This window comes from Malurus melanocephalus, unplaced genomic scaffold, assembly GCF_030028575.1.
Source record: "Malurus melanocephalus ecotype Western Australia unplaced genomic scaffold, MMel_1.1 scaffold_61, whole genome shotgun sequence".
NCBI lineage: Eukaryota > Metazoa > Chordata > Aves > Passeriformes > Maluridae > Malurus > Malurus melanocephalus.
The window spans coordinates 580,203-602,781 of NW_026623293.1; the positions used below are offsets into that span (position 1 = coordinate 580,203).

At 38.2% G+C, this 22,579-nt stretch overlaps 1 protein-coding gene across 1 annotated transcript in view; it reads right to left on the reverse strand.

Annotated features, from left to right (window-relative positions):
• PCCA (propionyl-CoA carboxylase subunit alpha) overlaps positions 1–22,579 on the reverse strand; it is a gene marked incomplete at its 5' end in the record, with an annotated part of 272,842 nt that overhangs the window by 35,883 nt on the left and 214,380 nt on the right. The window contains one exon of the mRNA XM_057366229.1: positions 22,205–22,258. Coding sequence (XP_057222212.1) covers positions 22,205–22,258 — 54 coding nt within the window. The remainder of the gene's footprint in view (positions 1–22,204; positions 22,259–22,579) is intronic.

Below are 22,579 nucleotides of genomic sequence, written 5' to 3' on the forward strand. Positions count from 1 at the left end.
AAACATCCCTAAGCAAATGCCTCATCCCCATGAGGCTTAGAAGGATGACAGCAACATAATGCTACTCCTTCCAATTATTTAAAACAACTCAGAATTAAAAACAATGGAAGAAAACAGCAGCTTAGTTCATGTGCCTAGAACTAGAAAGCGTAAGATGTTATTATTTGGGAAACACCCAAGTCTTTTCCTTTAAACCTTGAGTCATTTCTTTACTTGATGGAACAAAAAGTACAACCAACATTTAGCAGAAATAAAACAATACTGAATACAAAATGGATACAAAACATGTCCAAAAAACTTCAAATGAGAATGGGTTTTGTTACAACTAATCATGACACTGAGAACAGATCAAATGACCTCCCAATATATCTTGTACTCTACGAAAGTTTAACAATGCTTGAAAAAAAAGTACKTGGTGGGGGCAGATGAAAGTGAAGATCTTACTCTGGATGCCTTTCTTAGCAACTTCTATTTTTACATGATCTGATCTGTCGCCTTTGCTCATCACCCAAAATAATACCAAGACCCCTCCTCCCCTGCCAAAGTCACCCCGCCAAGTTCCACAATGAGTTCCATTGATTTKCAAGACATATTGTCAACTACCTAATAATTTAACTGGTAGGCACAGCTCTTTYGGTTGAAGCTTCAGTTTCCCAAACAAAAGCTAACCACCTGAGACCACAGAGGACAGGATATGAGCTACTTATAGCAACACTGGACCAGTGAACAAGAATAGCAGGAAAGCTGCTTATTTTATTTTTTTTGCTCCAGCAAAGGCCTTTGAAGTAAACTATTTATTAAACATTATAATACTCGAAACAAAAATCTTTGAAGGCAGGTTATCCTCCTCTGCACCATGTCCCGTTGTGAATGAATTGCTTCCTTTTCCTTTTTGGATTTTTTTCACTTGTGAAACTGACACTCAAATTGTTCTCTTAAGCTACTTGGGTGAGCCTTCGCCTTTGCTGGGAGGAATAATCCATCCATCAACAACAGGATCATTAAAAATATTTATAACTCAAACTACTTCAATATCACTGCACTGTAAGCAGCCACCCTGTTCATCAGGCACTGTTATATAAATACAATAAATAAGTTYATTGTGCACAGAAGAATACTATCGATTAATAAGTAATGATGCAAACAGATCATCTGAAACAGAAACAAGCTAACAGTAAGACTAAATTTTTCACTTTTTTAATTAAAAGAAAGTAAATTTCCCCCATTAACCCTGTCACTGATGAGTGCATGTGGTTTTTCTTTGTTCATCTGATTAAAACATTCATCTCTCTCCCTCTCTGTTGTTGAAAGAACTAATTTTTCTCTGTAGCATCACTGGAGAATCATTGGAAGTTTCAAAACCAGACATAGAGAACTGCCTTTTCAAATACATTTATTTGGGTTGCAGAGACAGAACTGTCACACACTGTGCTGTATTTGCATCTTGGAAAATCTGGCACTGATGTGCAGTGAAGAGGAGGAGTGCTCTGAAATGACGGCTCAGAACTGTCTGAGCCTGAGAAATTCTCTGGCCAAAGCTTGGGAAATAATCGGAAGTGAACTGAAACTCCCACTGGGCCACCATGAATGCCTGCATAGTAAAGATGTCACTGGCAAGCTGCAGATAAAATAATATTAGAAAAGGTTCAACAGTCCTCTATTGAGAGAAATAACTTACTCCAAGTAACAGACAGTGGAGAACTATTGATACCTAGATTCCTGAAAATGGAAGAATTTGCAACTCCCACTGACTTGCATGCAAGCAAAAGTCATCTATCACATCTGAAAATCTAATTAAAAAAAACCACCACGATTCCTGAATAATTTCTTAACTAAGGAGCAGACCCACCTTCTTTTTCATGCAAAACAACACACTTCATTGAGTTAGACACATTTTGTCTATTTGTTCTGCCCTCTGATTTCAGGCGCAACCTGGCACACATACAAGTGATGACAAAGCACTAAGAATTTTGAATAATCTTCTTCTCCATCTCTTACACATTTGTCCTTCTAACAATATATTTSTATTACATATCATATTTTTGCATTCCACAGAATCACAGAACATTCTGAATTGGAGGGAGCCCACAAGAATGATTGAGTCCAACACTCACATGGTGGTTGACCCCACACCCTTGGTGTTATTCACACCATGCTTCAACCAACTTCACCTTTTAGAAACACCTATAAAGAATTTTTAAAGCATTTATATAAGAACTTTCAGTGGGTTTTTTTAGCCWGCAATAAAATGCTTTCTTGGCTATGGAATGGTGGTCTAGATGCCTCCCACTTGAAGTCTGTCACCACCAACCAGCCTTAATTTATTTGTGCTGCATATAAATCTAATGTAATTCTACAATCAAGTGATTCATTTTGTATTCCCACCAGCCTAGGCTGAAATTTGGTGGACTTACTCAATGCCACAGTTCTGGCCTTTGAGGAATAAAGAATCCATCCTATAACCACTTTTCTTGCTATTGGAAGACATCAGCATGCCTGTAGCCATGTTATTGCCTCTACCACAAGGACACAGCAGCAAGAAGATGGACAAATAACAGACACTTGTAAAATCTGTACACTGTGGCAACCACTGAATTACTGCAGAACTTAGAGAAAGATTGTTTCTAGTGAGAAAACCAGAATGTAAGCTCCTAATTTGCTGGAGATTTTACAGTGGAACTGAAGAGCTCTGAACATAAACTGTAACAAATGAAGAAAGATTCCTTGGGCATTCACAATTCAAATACTTATACACCTTTAGTCACATGAAAACTACTGAGAAAAGCAGCACTTTTGAGGGTGTGTCCTATTTTCCTCTACCTGAGCTTATTCCAAGAGGTTTTGAGTAGGAAAAAAAAGCTATAAAGAATACGGCTAAATGATGGACCAAGGTAAAAATTTCTATACAGATCTCAGCTCATAAAAGCATGTCAGTATTTTAAGTGTTTTCATGGTTAAGGCCACGAGGAGTCATTYACTGAATTACTTTCCTAAGGTCCTTAAATGTGTCAACAACCTCTCTAAGGTGTAGTTCATCATCAGGAATCACTCTTGAGAATAGACAACTTCAGTGGTTCCATTCCCAAATTCTTTTAAAAGTCTTGTAAGTTATTTGGAGAATCCATTATAGRATGGATTTTCAGTGTTCTCACAAACAGCTGTAAGATTAAAACTCTCCAGTTCCCCTGAAATTGCCTCACCTCAAAAKACTCAATCAAAGAGAGAAGGAGGTGGTTGGAGGCTCTTGCTTCCCCAGACTTCCTTCTATCTTTCCACTGTCTTACCTCACATCTCCAARTAGAAATGAATCTCATTCATGAGTTCCCCCATGATATGAGTCATTTATACCAACCATTTAAATCTGAGACTGAATTTCAACTCACCATCTGGAAGCACAGGACAAAGTGAATAAGTAGCTTGACGGATAAGATGAAGGTATTAATAAAAGGTTTCCATTATTTCTCCAAGATAATTCCATTAAGTTTCATAACAAATTTAGTCAATTTTGTATTTACATAGCAGATTTTAGTATCTTTTTAATTTACAATGCTGAATTAATTTTTACCATTTTTGTGTTTCCAGYTTTGTTATAAACAAAACATTTTGTGCTGTTACTTTAAAAAGCATTTTCCAGCCATGCATTGAACTGCCAACARGAGCTGCAGTTTCCTTAGTTCATAGATTGTATTCCTCAGCACTGCACATTCTACACTTCCACATCATGGTCAGTGGTATGTCCTCACGTGTCAAAACCCTAAATCATGTTTTGCTCATCTTCAAAACTCTTTTGCAGTCCTCACTGAATCAGCTTCAAAGCCACTGCATATTCAACAAGGTCTGGAACCTGTGGTGTGGAGGAAGCAGGMATTTTTTCATGGAAAAATCAGAAGGCAAACTGGAGACCAGGCAAAAATAATTTGCAATTAACAAAGCAGTAACTGGAAAGAAGTTTCATTCATGCTTTTAGCACTGTTGGTTAGATCAATTAGAGATACTCTCCTAGTAATGTAAGCTGAATCTGATCCTTAATACGCATATACCTGTGCAAAATACTTTCAAGTGTATAAAAAAAGAACCTTGAAATAAAGGCAAAACCAGCTCATTACATCATTTTCAGACACCATTTGTATCAGCTAGTGCCATCTCCAAGATCCATAATAGCATGATTTTATTAATTCTCATAAAGTCTGATTTTGCATTCAGGCAGTCAACATGATTTTAAGTGCCAATATCTCAACCTGAAAGTCAGCAAAACATAAAATAACATCAGTAGAATATTAAAAACTCCCACTGAGATAAATAGAAATATGAAGGTTCAGACAGAGCCAAATAGATTAGTGCTCACTTTCTACTCATTATGTGCTTTCAGTGAGCACAGTGCAGTTTTATAATTTGATGGGGAAAAAATTACATTCTTTAGCTATTTTCCAGCCTGACTCTCTAAGACTGCTCCTTCCTTTAAAGACAGCATAGTATTATTACCCATGAAATTATCACTATACGACAAGCTCAGTACAATGATGTCCATGTTGCTGGGATATGGATTACTTTCTCAAAATAAGTCTTGGGAGGAACACTGAAAGGAGAAAAAATGGTGGGGGGAGGGAAGGGGAAATTGTACTTTGACATCCTCCTTACTTCAGAACTTATTTGTAGCTCAGAATGGAGTCAAATGTCATATCAGCAATTAAACTTTGACTTCTACTAGAGTAATATTAATGTAAAGTGAGTCCCAGAGCAGCACTGCCCAGCCCTGTGCCTGGGGTTAGCTCCAGTGCTAAACAGCACGTTGCTGACCGACACAGGAAATCCCTCTCCTGTTCCTTGAGTTGAACCAAAGGGCTGGCATAAAGAAATGTCCAAAGTATTAACAGCAACAAAAACTATGGGCTCAGAGCCAGATTTCAAAGGCATTTAGGTGCCTTATATGCATTAATTTTAGTGGGACTAAGCTGCCTCTGAAAATCTGGCCTTCGGTCTTCACTTTTCTTAAGCCGCTCCAGATCCTGTGGCTCTGTCAGGATGTAAAAGCAATTACATTTCACAACTTTGAATCCAACAATATATTTTGGAAATCATTCAAAGTACATGTTTTTCTAACATAAAGTTTCCTTGTCCAAAAAAATACACTGGAATTTTATATAATTGGTATTTGCAGGTCTCCCTCTTTTTCTTTAGATTGAGGCCAGAAGACAGCAGTCTGGTGAAACCTCTGACATCCATATAAACTCTGCTTTCTTCCTTTAGGTGGAAGAAGTGTTTAATGGATAATCATTTGACAAATATTTTATAAATAGTAAAATACACAATCTCAGGTTTACTGAACACTAATGTGAACACTCCTAAACAAAACTACTGCCCAGAGAATCCTAATCCCCACAAAAAGTAGTGCAGATGTTATAGTGTATATAAAAATCAGATATTAGCATTTGAGGTGTCCATTCCCACACAACTCCAAAATGAAATCAGCCAAACAAATACCAGCTTGGCTTGTAAAGGAATCCAGTGTAATGAAACACATTGAAAATGAGAAAACCAAATCCTTATTTTTATTCACGAGGCAGACGYGCATCCAGTTGAGTGCACAAAATCGATCTGAGAATATTTTAATAAAAAGAAACACAGGTAGCTGTAATATCTAAACATGTAGCTGYAATATCTGTTAATGCTGGACCATTTCATGAAACAATGCTCACACTGCACGAACAGATCACACTACATCAATTCTTCTGAGCAGAAACTGAAAGTCCTCATCTTACCCGTGCCCATGTTCGATTTGTACCTTTCTCTGGCTCCAGCTTCCTGACATCAAAGTACATCTTGTGAAAATATCTCAGACAAATCTTTATCCCCSTTCCCCACTGAAGCTGCAGCACAGGGAATAGGCTATGAGCTTAGGTACTGCCTTTTTTCCTCACAACATCATTGGCTGCTCTAATAAAAGATGCTGATTTTCCCTGTGAAACTGCCTCAGCAGTTTATACTAGTTGTTTTCTGTTCAGCAAGTCTTGCTTTTAATATCTACTGATATTATACGAAGAAATCACGCTGAAAATATGCATATTAGCTCTTTTCCCCCACTGGAAAAGGTCAGTGGGCTAGCACATTAAGCTCCATAGAACATTGAGACCAGTCAGAACAATGCACATTGCCTCTCACAGGGAAGGGCAGGAATTTTGTTTTCTTCCAGGAGCATGCTGCTTTCTCCCTGAGCCTATGAGGCAGCATCCTTCTCTTCCCCAATGGAGTTTCTTCCTCGATGGCCTCTCAGACCYGCTTGCAGCTGGCTCACACACTTCTGAAAAAATCTCTCCTTAGGAGAAAATCCCACCTCCCTTCAAGCACCTGCTTGAGTAATTTCAGGAAACTTGTTCCCGACTCAGGCTAATCCTTCCTGGCTAGTCATCTTCCCTTTCCTTCCCAATTCACTATTATCCTTTAATTGTTAATTTGATCTCTCATGTTCCAAGCCATCAGCRCTCCTTCCTCACTCCTGTGCAGGACTGGTTCAGCAGAAATCCTGAAGATGGTTAACATCTGATCAGCCTCATAGCAGTTTATGAGGAAACCTCATTTCAAGATGAAGMCAAAGGCAGTAGTTTTGGCTTCGAGAAGACAAGGTTTTATTCTTCTTTTATTAAGGCACAAAATTGAAGAATTTATTGTTGCTCATGTAATCTGAAAATTATTCAGCATTTTTACCCCTTTGCCCTCATTTAACCTTAGACATGAAACTTGTGGGGGGGATGGACGGGAAAAAATGTAGAGTGACTGTATTTTCTTTYATCTTTCTCCTGGAACTCAAGCAAAACCACCATGTGATGAATGGCCATTTGTGCCACAGATGTTAATGCAATACTAAATGAGACAAAAATCACCAGTGCAGTTTGCAAAGCTCCCTGTGATGTACACTCATCACGCAACACAGACTGGCACTAACCTAGGCTGGTTTTGCATATGCAACTAATATATATTTCAATAATTCATGTCAGTGTTCTCATCACACACAGTTGGGTTAATTGAATGCAACCACGAACACATTCCACCAATCTTTACAAAAAATACAAATGGTCTCTAAAGCAAGTAYTAGCAACATACAAAGGAAACATTTGAGATGAGTTCAGAGATAATTTTACCATTTGTACTTGCAAGGTGGAGTACCTGTTCCTGGCAGAACCTAGGGAGAGGCCGTCCAGCATATTAAAAAAGAACAGTTCAAGCTATCATTTGGCTCAAGTCACAGCACATTCCAAGAACCCCATAAACAAAGACATGTGCAATGTTAACTTTCTCTTTCATGCTGACAGCTTTTTTCTCCCATATAATGACCTTCCTGCACAGTGTGTGTTACCATAAAAAGAAACAGAGCCCAGTAAAATTAGAGGAACTGCTTAATATCAAAACGTTTTATCTGAGGAAGACACCACTGCCAGTGTAAATATAAAAAGCACAAGAATTAAAAAGTATTTGTTTTGCCGTCTCTTCTTTAAGTTTAGATTGTTCAAACAAACCTAGCTCGAGTTTTCAGTTACTCTGCACTAGTCGGTCCTCCCAAAGGCTGAAACGGTACTCCAGAGAATGTGAACTTGGCTCCAATTTCAGACAATTTTCATCTTCTTTTTCTGACAAAGAGAAAAGTATTTGAATGCTTTGTCTGTAGCCAAGAATTTGGATATGAAAGGCACACCAGTAAACAAGTCACCAAAATGGGCCACCACTACACAGACTRCAGTGCATGCTTGTTTTGAAAAAAATATTCCTCTGGCCCGAAGGACACAGTTTTATTTTACAAGCRGAATGCTAATGTGAAATTTTAGTTTGATTTTATCTCTCTCATCTAAGTACAAAAGAAAAGCTACATGCATTTTTGATAGACAGGGCCTAAGTTTGCTATTTTGTTTGTACAAAGAAAAGTGAAAAGGAAGAGAACATATGAATCTCACAGCTAGATGGCTTGGTAAAATGCTGCACCAAACCAAATTACTTTTTTACAGTTTTATTTGAGSTACTACAGAGAACCAACAACCCTTATTCATAGAATTCGTCTTTCTATCAGCATTCCCAGAATGAAAATTGAAACTTTTAAGACTATTATTGCTTGTACCAAATGTTCAGTAGCTTCTACCATGGCAACTATCCCACAAAACCCTAGCAAGGCTAATCACAGTTCCCAAAGGTTTATTATCTTTTGTATCAGGGAGCCATTCAAATGCACTAAGGCTGCCTAAGGCAGCTAAGGCAGATATTGTCCTCAGTCAAAAGAATTTTAATTGTAGCCTTGTACATTTGGTGAAAATACATTTCTGAAAATCAGAGAACACATCAGCTAAAAGCTCACACCACTCCAGGGTGGAGCTTCTTTCTCCACAAAGAGGCACATATGAGAGCTGAGCAATAGCCCAGCAATGCCAGGGAGACTTCACTGAGCACATCAGTAAAGTCTCCCCAAGCTGGCCAGAAACCCAAGGGAAGGAAATGAGAGTGATTATGTACAGCTGAGCAAGCACAGGGCAGAGACTCCTAAATCAGTGATATGGTGCTCACTGCTGGTGTTCTGTGGTAAAAATGTTTACCATCTGTGTTACTCTCTCTTTGTTATGGACACTAACGGAGCCTTCAAACATAAAAGCGTGGGGGTGGGGAACAAAAGCACGATTAAGCCAAAGTGCTTTAAAATCACTTTTAGCTGTGTTTTACTCAAGGAAATCCTGACACTAAATGAAAAATGGGTCGAAACCAAAACCAGAAGCAGTTCCAGGCTGGGCTGAGGAGGGCTGCACAGCKCTGGGTTACTCTGCCCTGCAGGTCTCGTTCTGARYTATCAGGCACAGACAAATCCTTTAGGTGCTGGGAGGTGGCTCTGGTTTGGATACAAGAGAGCAACACAAACTCCAGTWACTGCTGTGGCTTTCAGGCCTGCACAGAGCATGCCTCTGGCAATGAGTTTCCTAGGAAGCRGCTGCATTTGTACAAAGCTTTCCTGCAGGGGAACTTCTCTGCTGCTGTCTCCTGCTGTTGAGAAGCCACAATGGCCTGGAGAGCATTACAGTCTGTAGTGAAGCCAAAAACTAATATATACCATTCAGTTTGCAGTCTGTGCATAAAACCAGGCATCTGACTTGCTCATGCTAGACATCTCACACTGTCACACATTAAAATGGGTGGAAATCACAGCCTTCAGACTTCCATCTTCAGACTTCCATCTCAGATGCTTTTTTACTCTGCTCATCAAAATTTATATACAGAAAATGAGTTCAGACATCCTGATATCTCCACTATAGCCTCAACTAGTTGTCTCCATACATCTTCTCACAGTCCCTCCCTCCCTCACTGCCCAGAATACCACCAGAAGCCCATCCTGCATCCTTCAAGCCCAAGGAAGTCAGCTTGGCTCAGACTCTCTCCCCTTTTGCCACTCTATTCTCCAACCCCAGCACATCCAAATTCTTTGGCAGCCAGTGCCCAGTTTCAACGGAGCTGTCAATGATTTGAGGCTAACTAGTCACTACACACATGCTGCACAAACAACACAAGATCATCTGTCAGTAAAAATAATCCTTTTTCAGATAGATGTTTCAGGTAAATTGTTATATCTCTCGTGTTACTGATGCCAGTTCAAACATAATTCTATCAGAACAGGAGTGGACTTTGTGAACCACTTTGTAAAACCAAGCCAGCAAAAAGAAAACCATAAGTAGAATAGCATTTTTTTCTGTCTGCAGCTGGAGGGGCATCCCAGCAGTCTCATGATGCTGAAAATAGTTTATGAACCAACTGGTGTCAACTGCCACATGGGCAAAACTGAAATACCCCATGGGTCTGAAAAATGGTTCAAGAACTGGTGCAAGGTGGAGGAGCTTCAGCAATACTGACAGAATATAACTGAAATATAACCTGAAAATAATATAACTGGACCAATCTCAGACTTAAAATTCACCACTGCTAATGTACAGTCACAGCAGATGAACCACATTCAGTGATGGGCTTGTGAAAACTCCTCCTGAACATAATACCAYTAGTGCATTCTGTTACATGCCTATGTCCACACCACAAGTGTTCAGTCTTTTTCACATTAGAAATGGAGATTCTGATCTCTCCTCAACTGGACACTTCTCAGTGCAGTCACACAAGCTCTGGCAAAGAATGATTTTTCTCTTTTACACTCAGCATTACCACAAACCTGGATTTGCTTGTCTTGATCTTCTCCATCTACATCACTTCTGTGTCATTGCCCAGTGCCCTGGGGACACCCAAGAATTTGCAAATTGCTGAACACATTGTCAGGATGGGGAGTTCATAGAGATATTCAAAARCTAATTGGACACAGCCCTGATGAGTCTGCTCTCACTGACCCTGCTTTAAAGGAACAGGGGTGTCCCTTCAACATCAAACATTCTGCAAGAGTCATCTCTGCCTTACACAGTGTAAGAGTGTTTGGACAGTTACTCCACATGTAACATTGCAATTCTATTTGGCTGCTGAAGATAAACTAGGAAACATTAACTTTCTGGATTTTSATCTTGCCTGCAGCATGATGAGAAACATTTTAAGGGTGGAGAAATTACCTGMCTCTCTAGCATCTTGAGATGCTTCCTAACTTTGCAAATGTTATATTTTGCTTTACAGGACACTTGAGTACAGCCTGTGCCTCACAAAAGCCACCATTTGATACCATAAACAAGGCTACTTCCATTATCATGTATTCTTGCTCTCGGTCAGTGTGTCAAAAGCAGGCTRTGGAACTAATGCCTGTCAGAATGTAGCTGAGATCTTCTTGATGCAGTGTCCAGATCTGGCTTAGGTACAGTGAGCACAYTGGGTTGTTCTGCTCACTGAGTATTTGTTAAATGCTAACAGTGGGCTTGGAACTAGCAAGGCTAAGGGCGGGCTTCCCTGCAGCTCTTTTAAACTAAAAGACAAACCTAGGGAGAAAAAAAAAACCCAAAACAACAGAAAGCCCTCACAAAAAAAACATGGAACGCCCAAAGACTTGTAACAGAACACTAATGTAAGTATTTTAAAACTCAAACATCTTTGTTTTTCCTCATATAAAGGCTGACGTCAAAGAAAGCATSGAGTAAAAATTGCTTCTGAGGGCATGTCAGGAGAAGTTGCTCCAAGACAGGGAGGAGGAGTTCTAGTGGAAACACAGGACATTACCACAGCTTTCCTACCCAAGGGGCTTTTTGGCCTCGACTGAATATTCCTGTGGCCCACTCAGCACTGCTGTGCCATATAAGCTGAGGGTCTTTGGCACAGGGGCAGCTTGTGCTCACTGTCCTTACAACAGTGTGGGCCCTTCCTTTTCATCACAACCACCCTGACCTCCCTTTTCTCTCTCCCTCCCCCCAGTCAAACACCATCAGATGCAGGAAGAACCTTGTTGTGGTTCTGCTGCTCGTAACACAATTTGCTATGTGAATACTTCCTGCGCACCCTGCCAACGTGGCACCTCTCCAAGACACAGGACTGGTGTTTGGGAGATGGCCACACCAGCGTGAWACTTCCTACTACCACTGCTCTGTCCTTCACCTTCCTTGCCTTGCTGTGGGCAAGGACTAGAAATATCAAATAGCATGAATGAAATGARGATGGAGACTGCCTGCTTGTACCAGGTGAGTGCTTGCAGCAGCATGGATTGCTGTCCTTCAGACGAGCAGGGACCCACCAGATCTTTTAAAAACACCACTCCCGTAATTTTCAATTTACTTTACACAGAAGAAAATGTATGTGAGACTTTCATTTCATAAGAAAGTGAAATAAATTGTGTGTTCCTGCATGATAARTATCTCTGTTATTTGCAGAGATTTTTTAATGAACACTGGGAAAAATTGTAAGTGCTTCAAAATACAGATTTTACATGCTATGAAGAAATGAATAAACAAAAGAACAACTTTCATGTTACAAGAGTCCCTGGTATTCCCCATCTATAATACTAATATGTAAACTCCAGTAGCTATATAACTTGCTGATGCATAACAATTTTCCTAAAGTTTATCCTTCTCCTAAATACAACTTAGAGAAAAACATGAAAGTTAATGTCAGATTAATACCATTATTTCTCCTCAACCCACATATATTTCTAGAGAGAAAAAAAAATAAAATAAAGCCCCAAACACCCAAACACAAGTATGTCTTAAAGAATCTGACACAGGAAATGCACAAGAGAAGCAATCTGAGAAAAGATGGAGAAGATAAATTTGGCAGAAGAAACAAGGAAAGGATTACTAGAAAGAGGAAATGAAATATCAGGAAAAAAGACTTGACATGGCATACAACAAAGTAACATAAGGCTTTAGTGATGAAGGCACTGACTTCAAGTAGAARGCAATAAATTCTATCAAATGAGACAACACAAAAGCAGACCATTTTAAAGACAGCACGGTTGAACATACATTCTGGAGTTCATAAAAGCATGCAGAAAGAGGAACTGAAACCAGTTGTAGTTAAGAGACAAATCTTAACACAGTCAAGGGTTTCAGCTGTGGGAACAAAAAAATATGAAATACACGTAAAAGTCAACTGAGCACACAACAACAGCACTTAGAGCCCCACACTGATTTCTGACCTGCTTCAAAGAACCACGCAGTGTGTTAAGCTTTGACCTCTGACATGGTCTGAGAGTTGGTCTTTCCCTCTATGATGGTCCTAGTAGTAGAGAYACTTTAGCTCAGAGGCAGATAAAATGCAGCGAAACAGAATAGTCMAAAAAATTAGAGTTATTCCATCAGTTTTTGGATCTGTCTCCTACTGTTTACTCATCTTTTGCCACACATTCTGGTATTTTAACAATGGGCACACAAAATTCACTGAGTAATCTCTTTATTTGAACCTAGGCTATAACCCACAGTAATTACGAGCAGTGTGTAGCAATATTTTCACTATTTAGGACAGGAAGTGAAAAATACCGAAGACATCTAAAATTGCATTAGGGATTTGTGCAGACAGAAGGTAATTACACAAAGTGGACTTTGGCCAAGACTCTCAGAATATGAAGTATTATCAGAAACTTGTGGAAATTACTATGGGATCTTTAATGATAAGCAAGCTAAATCTTTGCTTAAATTGTCGTAAAAAGCATGCCTTCTCTGACAGCATATTGTTCCAGAGTGACAGGACCATTGTATTCCAAAATTAAATGGCATGTCCAATACTACAGCACACAAGTGGAAAACCAAAAACACAAACAAACAAAAAAAAAACAAAAAAAAACCAAAAAAAAACAAAAAAAGAAACCCCAAAGCACAGTCATTTAAAAAACAGATAAGGAGAAGACATCTCAAGTGCTTCACGTGAACAGAATTACTTGCTTCCCCCTCTAATTTATTTCAGATTAGTAAGAGATCCCTTATTTTAGGTCAGTGTTATGACAATGGAAGTATGCCAACTTAACCTTCATTTTCTTAATTAGCATTTAACAAGAAGCTTGTCCTCCTCTAGAAATATTCCTTCCATAAGGAAGAATAACCTTGAACAGAAGACAAAGCTAAGCCAAGGAGAAGAGAAAAATGAAACTGAAGCTACAAATATATTTACATGTCTTTAAAATATATTTATTTACATACCCTTAAAATGTTAATAAAATAGAACTCAGTAAAAAAAAAATTACTTCATCTCCCAGAAACAAGCACAGCATTGTATCTGTATTTATAACTACTCTGGGGAAAACCAACCACAAAAAAGTCCCTCTTTTATACATGCTGCCTACCATGGACCATGTGCTCATGTAACTCATTGTTTATCTAGTCTGGAGACAAAAATGCCATGAAAAAGCAATCACAAGGCAGATGGCTGGTTTCATTAATCTGACCCTATTTCTTSCAAGTAAATCTAGTCTACAACAGTGATGCCCCAAATAATCCACTATTTCTATAATACTTAGATTTGCATATTTAGGTTAGAAATGGCTGGCATTGCTGGATTAAGATTTTCCCCCAGTAAAACAATGCTTTGTCATAAATTCTACCCCAGAGACCATGCAGATTCTTRCACCAGACATGTCCACACACTGAAAACCTGAGGGAAAGCACRCTCACAAAACATTCTCACCAACGCTCACCTCTGTAGGCGCAATGCCTTTTACTCTGCTTAAACGTGACTATATAGAGTGACAAATGCAAAGATTCTCTCTGTAGCCACCCCCATGATAACAGATGACAAGATGCAGCACAAGCTTCATCTCTTGCTAATTAAACGAATCAATTAAGAGACTATTGTTGCAACTGTGTAACTGCTGTTCTATAGTGGCAATAACAACCCCACGGGGAGGTCTTTCACTACATTAAAATGCTGTCCTCCACAACTCCATTTGATATTATTAGAAACAGTTATTTGCGTCTTGCTGTCATATTAGTAGCAAAGGCAAATTATGGAAATACGCAGACCAGAATGGTCCCAGTATGAGATCAGGTTTGGTTTTCAACCTCCAAGGGAACAATTGCTGAAATTCCAAAGTTCCCTAAAGTTCTTTAATGGAACTGATAAATCTATCAGCACAGCATCCATTTAGATTCTAGGTAAGGGTCACATATTTGCATACTTTCCTGCTAAGCTGATACAATTCAACTAGATAAATTATCATATTAAGTTTACCCTCCTGAGTTAAACTGATGGAGTTCAAAATTGTTTTCGATGGTTGTCATTAATCGCTGTTACATCCTAAATGCTCACTTTGAAATCTAATTGTGCTGGTGTACCAAGGGTCATATTAATAGCATTTTTAATGTTAAATCTTTGTAAAACATGTTTATTTTACTGATATTACCACTGAAGCCTAGAAGACTAATGAGAAACAAAGTATATTTATTATCAATAAAAACTTCATTTAAAATTTACATCCAGAGACTTAAATTAGCTTTAGTGATTTCATCATGCCTTTGTTTCATTAAGATTCCTGGTTAAGCTTCAAAGTCATATAAATTAATACCTCCTAAACATTTCTTGGGTATATGCCAAAGTTTCAGACATCAAAAGGCTGTTTAAAAACATGGGCTACAGGTATGTTTAGTACKTGGCAGTAAACATCTTCATAAGGAAACACTCATCTTCACTGCCAGGTAACAGTCTTGATACAGTTAAAAAAAAAACAAAAAACACCAACACTTCTTTGGCCAAACAAAGCAATTAATTAYTTCAGTGGCAAATCATAGTCTACCAAAGTAAATCGCTTGAGTTACTCCTTTGGGTAAGCTTGTGATCTGAGAAGTAACAGGCTAACTAAGTAAGTTCAGTCCTTGTCCTTAAAGTGTTACTGAGCTTAATAARAAAGAAACTTGCCAAATGAAGTATGGAAAATAACAAAACCTAATCTGTCCATYTGCTTACTTCTGAGGGATAAAGGGCACCATTTATTATAAACAAAGACCACTACACCACAGATAGCACACACACTACAGAATCCACCAACACTAGGGATGTTCATGGAAATCCTGTTCTACTTGCGATATTATCACTTTTTTTTCCCCTGCAAATTAAAAATCWAATTGAAAACAGAAGAAAATACCAAGATAAAAAAGAAATAAATAAAACCCGAAACATTAGAATGTAAATACAAGAGCCTATTTCCAGCCTGGTTTTGTAAGAAAATAAGGCTTGAAATGCAGATTTCTGCCTCTCAATCTCCATCCCCAGCTCCTTATACAATTTGCATCCACATGCACTGTTTCAACTGCTCATCATTTTCAGACAAATCAATTCGAAGAAAAGGCAAGTCCATCAAYCTACAAGTACCACAGCTATGTCTTCACAGATCTTCTGAAGAGCACTGGCTCTGTATAGAAACAAGACCAAAATCCGTAGTCTAGTTGAGGGAATTTGGCAGCAGCCAATCAGGCATCCAACAAGCACCCATGCATCTCCAGCTTCACTTTGGCATCACCACCTCTTGTTCAAGGAGATCTCAGGCAAAGACTACAAGAAATTGTTCTGTGGGAACTYGTACCACCTCTGATTTTTTTAAGTCACAGGGGCAAAATTCAGAAAGAACTCCATGCACTTCTTATTTCTCTTTCCAAAGGTATCCTGTGCAAGACTYCCAAAATAATCTGATTCTTTTGATTTTATGGATATGTCTTTCAGTAACACCGGTACTTCTAAATCTCTCAGGTGTTTTTGAGTTTGCCCCCAGTGGACAGTTTTAATATATTCACTATACCTCCTGCTTTAAAACATGCAAATAATTCATAACAGAATTGAAATCTGAATGGCATATGTATCTGTGTGACTGCACCTGWTCATTCACACCTCATGAACTGGAACAATTGTCACTGCTGAGTCCTAATAGTGGTCACTATTTTGACAAGTGAAATCCTTGTTGTGTGTTACCCACTTTCCACCTGCAAGTCTCAGGGTTCCCATCACCCATGTTCAAAAGGAACTTGAGGAAGTTAATGTTTTCAGAAACAACTGCGTGTTTTTTTTCTGGTGACACCTTTTGCACTACTGAAATGTCACTGATAGCTCAATTACTAGAAGAACCATGGTTCACAGTGCCTCTCAAAATGAATTAAAAGAAAAAAAAACCCTATACAACAGTACAATTCCCTTTAGATCAGCAGGGACCCTAATCTTGAGGCTTGTGAATAGGAAGAGTAAAAAAAAAAAATTTAAAAAAGACATTAGCTTGCAAAATAAACACCTACTGGCCTATATTTATTTTCTTGTGGTTAGTACTCTTCATATTCCAATAAATACCACCTTTGTAACCTCTGCAGGTCTTCAACCAATGTTTGAAAGTCTGCATAAATCTTCAGTATCTAATTTCAGAAGTGTTGCATACAGAAAGAAAAGCATAAAGAAAGAAAAGAACTTGTTAAGAACGGCAATGATTTCTAAGGTTGTTAAACATTCGCCATTGTGAGCTGAATCAGACTCATACAGCCAAAGCTTTAWAAGAACACAGAGAGRARGAAAAAAGGAGGARGAAGYGGTCTTCTGATGAGATTATAGACAGGCTGCAGGGTTTCAGGAAAATTTGTAAGTCTCAGTAATGGGACAAAAAGTTGGAAGTTTGCTGTTGGAGCAAAAGCAGGTAAATCATGGCAAGAGGGGGCAGAAGAGAGAATCAGCAGTGAGAAAAGTCAGTATACTGGCCTGCACCTCCTAAGATTACCCCAGGTACATTACTGAAGAAAATACAGAAAGACAGGATTTTGAGCAATACCTCTATGTAAAGCTCTTCATTTCTGACTGCCATGAACAGCATACAGAACTAAGAATCCTGTGTACAGAATATCCCTTTGCCAATCTGGAAATTGCTAAAACCCAGAATTCATTAATATTAATTGTGATTACCACTGTACTTGAATATATGCCAGCTATGCTAAAAAGCATGGGCAGGACTTGACAGAGATTAGTTTTCCTAAATCCAGTGTTCTTGACCTGTAATTTGCAGACCTGRTTGCAGTGGTGGGTCCCAGGACTATTTTAAATGGGTCTGCAAAAAGGCTGAAGAAAAGGCCATGTAGTATCAACAGGCTAATAGTAATCATGAGAGAGCATAAGGTACCACAGCAAAACTTCAARTATTTTGTAAATCAAAGGTGGCAAAAAACAATGGAAAAACCTCCAGTGAGATGTATGAACCAAGAAAACAGTGCTAGGAAACTCAGAAAGCACCTAAAGATGGTTTGACTCTCAAGCCAGAGTAATTCCAATCTTTTCACGTAGGTTCCTATATTTCGTTCCCTTATATAGTTAAGTAACATACTGAGCACTATGTCATGTATATGTTCTTTCATCATTCCTCGGAGGAAAAAAAATAACTCTTCATATTTCTACTCTGATGTTGGAGAAGATCAAAGAAACAGCAAAAATGATGAGCAGAGGATAGGGACTGTCGCTTTTGTGGCAAGTGTTCCAGTGGGTCAGCAGAGCATCACTGTCAGGCAYGGCCTGCAGCCCAAAGCTGACAATGACATTACAGATGTGATGGAGCCAGGCTGCTCATTATCTGAGCATACACAACTTCTTTATTTGAAATTYTGCACACAGTCTAGAAAATGTTTAATGCTTGCACAACAATCTGCAGTTCTCTATATACTTGCAGCTTTCTTGGTGTTAAAGGCTGCCTGCCCAGACGTATTTCATTGCTGAAGTCTAGCTGAGAGGCCTGAATAACACTGGCCAGCAGTGGGCCAGCAAAAAACATTCCTCTCACATAAGAGAACAGAAGGTGGAACGAAAAGACAAAAGACACAACAGAAACGGGAGGGTAATTAGAAAGACAGGAATGAAGGGTGGACTTTGATCCCCTGAGTTACTCAAACATCCAGTTTTTTGAACTGCTGAGGCTGAAGCACAAGCTCAAGCAGAAGTTGTGTGTATAGATATTATTGTTTTTCTATAGATTTTATGTATCTATTTCATATGATCGTTATGTCTARTGAAGAAGTCCTGTGAGGCACAGCTCAAGGAGCTGGAGTCATTTAGRAAGCTGGAGTTGAGGACACTGCCTCAAGCTGCACCAAGGGATGTCCAGATTGGGTATYTGGAAAAAATGCTTCATGGAAAAGGTTGCCAAGTATTGAACAGGTTTCCYAGGAAAGTGGTGCAGTCACTGTCTGAAGATATTTAAAAGATRTATAAACATGGCACTTGGGGACATRCTTTAGTGGTGGATTTGACAATGCTGGATTAATGRTTGGAACTGATCATCTTGAAGGTCTTTTTACAATCTAAACAATTCTGTGATTCTACACTTTTGACAAACCTACTTCTGTGAGCTGCCTACACACAGCCCATAAAGGACTGCTTCCTTATTTCCTGTATTCTAGATTTTGGGCTCCGTTTTGGACATTAATGTGAATCATGTACTATCCTGTTTCCTTTTTCTTTATACARTATATAACACAACCAGATCACTTGTTGTTAAGGCAATGCTATTAATAAATATATTATCTGAATATATGGCAAAATAGCAGGACTCCATCAGTAGCCCACATCTACTGACCTTCATCAGAGGGGACAAACGAGCAAAAACTCATGAAAAATCTCAGTTATAAAAATAACCCAGGATGTCCTCTTCAATAATTTAATCAGGACTCAAAATGCTATCATCAAAAGAAAATTAAACCAAACCAGTGCAATTTCTCATTCTAAAACTGTTTCTTACATCTACAAGTTGCTTGTTCCTCAGGCAGAAACATCTTGGTACATCTACCAAAAGCATGAGTCCCTATAATAACTGAGACTCACAACCCTCTATCAACAAACCATTTGGAGAAAATAAGCCATCTAATATCACTACAATTTGGAGAGAAGAGAAATGCTCAAGTAGCAATGAATTTCTACACATGATCAGAAACAAACAAAAACATTATTACAAATCCATGTAAACAGCCAAGCAATGCTAACACTATGTACTCATAGCTATGATGTCACTGAAGAAAGCAACATGATTTTTCCTGTTCTCTAAAATAATAGAAATATGCTGTTAAACTGACAGAACCATTCATCTTACTGTCCAGATGTTTACCATATGTTATGCAGCAAAATTCATATTATACTGTTGTCTTTCATCTGCAATGCAGTCTTCTCTGTCCTCCACCTAACTACCCAGAACAGCCAGGATATTTCTAATAGAGAAGCACAGCTTTCACTTCCCCTCAGTGTGTCAGCTGCTTTCCTGAAGCAGAAGCTTGTGTTTTGAAAAAGTTCAGTAACAGAGTTATTTCTACTGCCCAATGTCAAAAAATCAAGTGAACCCATTTATTGAATCTGATGCCTTCCTGACAGGCCAGGCAAGCTGTGCTCCTTACAAGCTGGTTCTAAAAATATTTTCTGTTGGACACGTCAGTGGTCTGTACATTCCATTAAGCACCATGCTGCCTGGTACCAGTGGAAGCAAAACATTTGCCCTGATTGAAAGGAACACAGAATGCTCAAAGTTATCCTTTATGTTTGCTGCTATAAAAGAAAAGAGTAGAGAAATAATTTTGGARGCTATTATGCTGATAACAYTACATAATAATAATAATAATAATGAGCAATCAAGAGCCTTTTGCTGCTAAATATTCCTTYTAAACACTTCCTAAGTCAACTGCASTTAGCAACAGYTTAGTAAGAGACATGTAATGGTGAACCCAAAATGTATTTCTAGGGCCTTCATTAAGATAATGTTTTCTTTGTTTTACATTTTCATTWATGTATGTGTACACATACACAGCCTATATGTGTGTATCTATATGAGCCAAATTTTCAGGAGATATAATTTTACCTTTTATCTTTCCCCCATCACCTAAACAGAGTGTATTAAGTTGAAATCAGAATAGTACAAGGGTATTGAAGGAGYGAAGGACAAATAAAATAGCAAAATTTGGGGGAAAGGAGGACAACAGCCTAGAGGAACTGAGAGAGGCACAGCACAGACTCTGCCTTGGATTCTATGGGAAAACTGGTATTGGAGCAAACCCTGAGAAGCAAACTTCATTAMTGCTTCTCTACCCTGATTGCTGAAGTTCTCTCTCTGGGTTTGATCAGCAGGATGTGCATAATTTATATTATATAAAAAAATCTCAGAGTACCAAAGGYTTTTCTGTTTAGTCCTCCTGAGAATTTTAGTTGTAATCACATACTTGATTTCCCCAAATAACTAGGATTCAATAAACACACATGAGCTAGTCAGTAAGACCCAACATATATTGCAATCCATTAGCTGTTTCATCATCYTTTTTTTTTTACAGCTAAAAGCACATTAGTTCTTTTCCCTCTTTTATAATCCTTTCCTGTTGCATAAGGCCCACAACATGAGTTCTGGTCTCTAAGTGAGACTTTGGGGCACTTCTAACAAATGAATACAAAATCTTTTCAGATCTAATTTGARCAACAGATTTAATATTTAATGTCAYTAAATAYACAATCAGAATTTTCKCTGCTACAGSACWSACTTACAGAGAAATCARTTAAAATCTAGTCACTATTATCAAGTTGCWTTTGTGTTTACATCTTATCTACTTGGAGTAATTATTTTCTTCTCACACAAAGACTATCTGATGAGCAGCAATCTCATCTAGGCYGCAACTCCAGAGCTGAAGCATCATCATAAATACAACACTGCAGAACAAAACTTCATTTTTATGCCTTTATGTCACTGCCACTCCTCTTGTGACTAAGACAAATAAATACACATACACATACACAGAGATGTATTTACAGGAATGAAAAAAATATTAGGGGCACTTTTCATTTCTAAAATCCAATATGTAAGGTAAAAACATAAATGCAAGGTATTCTTATTACCTTACCATGTTACACCTTACAAACAATGGTGACATAGAAGAACTAATCCCAAGTAGTAGAATGAAAGCACAATCATATACAATCCTAATCCACTTATGTCCAAAACACATAGTGCACAAAGATATTAGGACCAAATTCTAAATTGAATGTTTCACTGTTAATATCACTGCAATGAAATCTGTTGGCAGCAAGCAGGGCAACTCACTTCACATGATACTTCAATTTTATGCTGTTTTCAGGACTACTTTTAGATACATATGGAACTTGGAAAAATTCAATGACTACATTTTARTCTTGCAAATCACAGAGCTGGAAGTAGCTTCAATCACATAAATGTTTATARACACCCATTACCTAACACAAAACTTTAGTTTCTATATTATATGTTACTGCTCCACGTAATTGTTTTATTGAGTAAATTCCATCTAAGGGTATGAAATCTGATTAGAATTTTAGACATACTTCTATTCAGYAAACAAAATCTGAGAGAACTACAGAGCTACCAAATCTGGCTAGAGTGAGAAAAGAACAGAACACTTTGCATTACTAAACAGTCTTTTCCTAAGACAGTTACTGACCCACTCTGAGCTATAGGGATATGTGATACAGTGAAGCAATAGAGACCAGAAAATTGATGAAGTGAGGAAGAGTGGGTTTGATCCTGATGTGGATCAAACATCAGTATATTGCAATAGGCTTACAAACCTACAATCAGTTACTTTAAAATCCCCTCTAAACAAAACAGATGCAGACTTGTGCCAACAGAAAGGCAGAACACAGATACTGTGCCTTGGAAGTTAGCTTCAGCTGGCCTACACTTGCTTGTTAAGCTCAGAATATTTACACATAATACTAAACACCATAACTACAAGTGTAAATGTACAAAAAGATTAATTTATGTACTTTCTGTTTACATTATATTCTTCTACCAACCCAACTCTTGATAATACAGTTATCACATGCTTACCACTGTGCCTAGAAACTGAATGCTTGTCTCTCCAGAGGCATTCCGGGAAATGCGCTGAAAAACATAATCATAACAATTGATTAAACCAACTCAAAATTTGTAACCATTCCATTTTCTTTGTCATATCACTGTAATCAAAAATAATTGAATACACAAAGCTATACATAAAATGGATAAAATCATTTCCTTCAACAGAAGTATTAGAAGTCTAAAACATACTTCATTACAAATTTAGGTTTTTGCTCAGTCAACTCAATAAAATTTATTTTTGAAGAACAATGAAGACAAATATAGCCAAGTACAACACAGAGCAACCTTGTACTCTAATGTCATGAATAATGAGGCTTTTGCCATCTCTAAACGTCTGTGACTCTG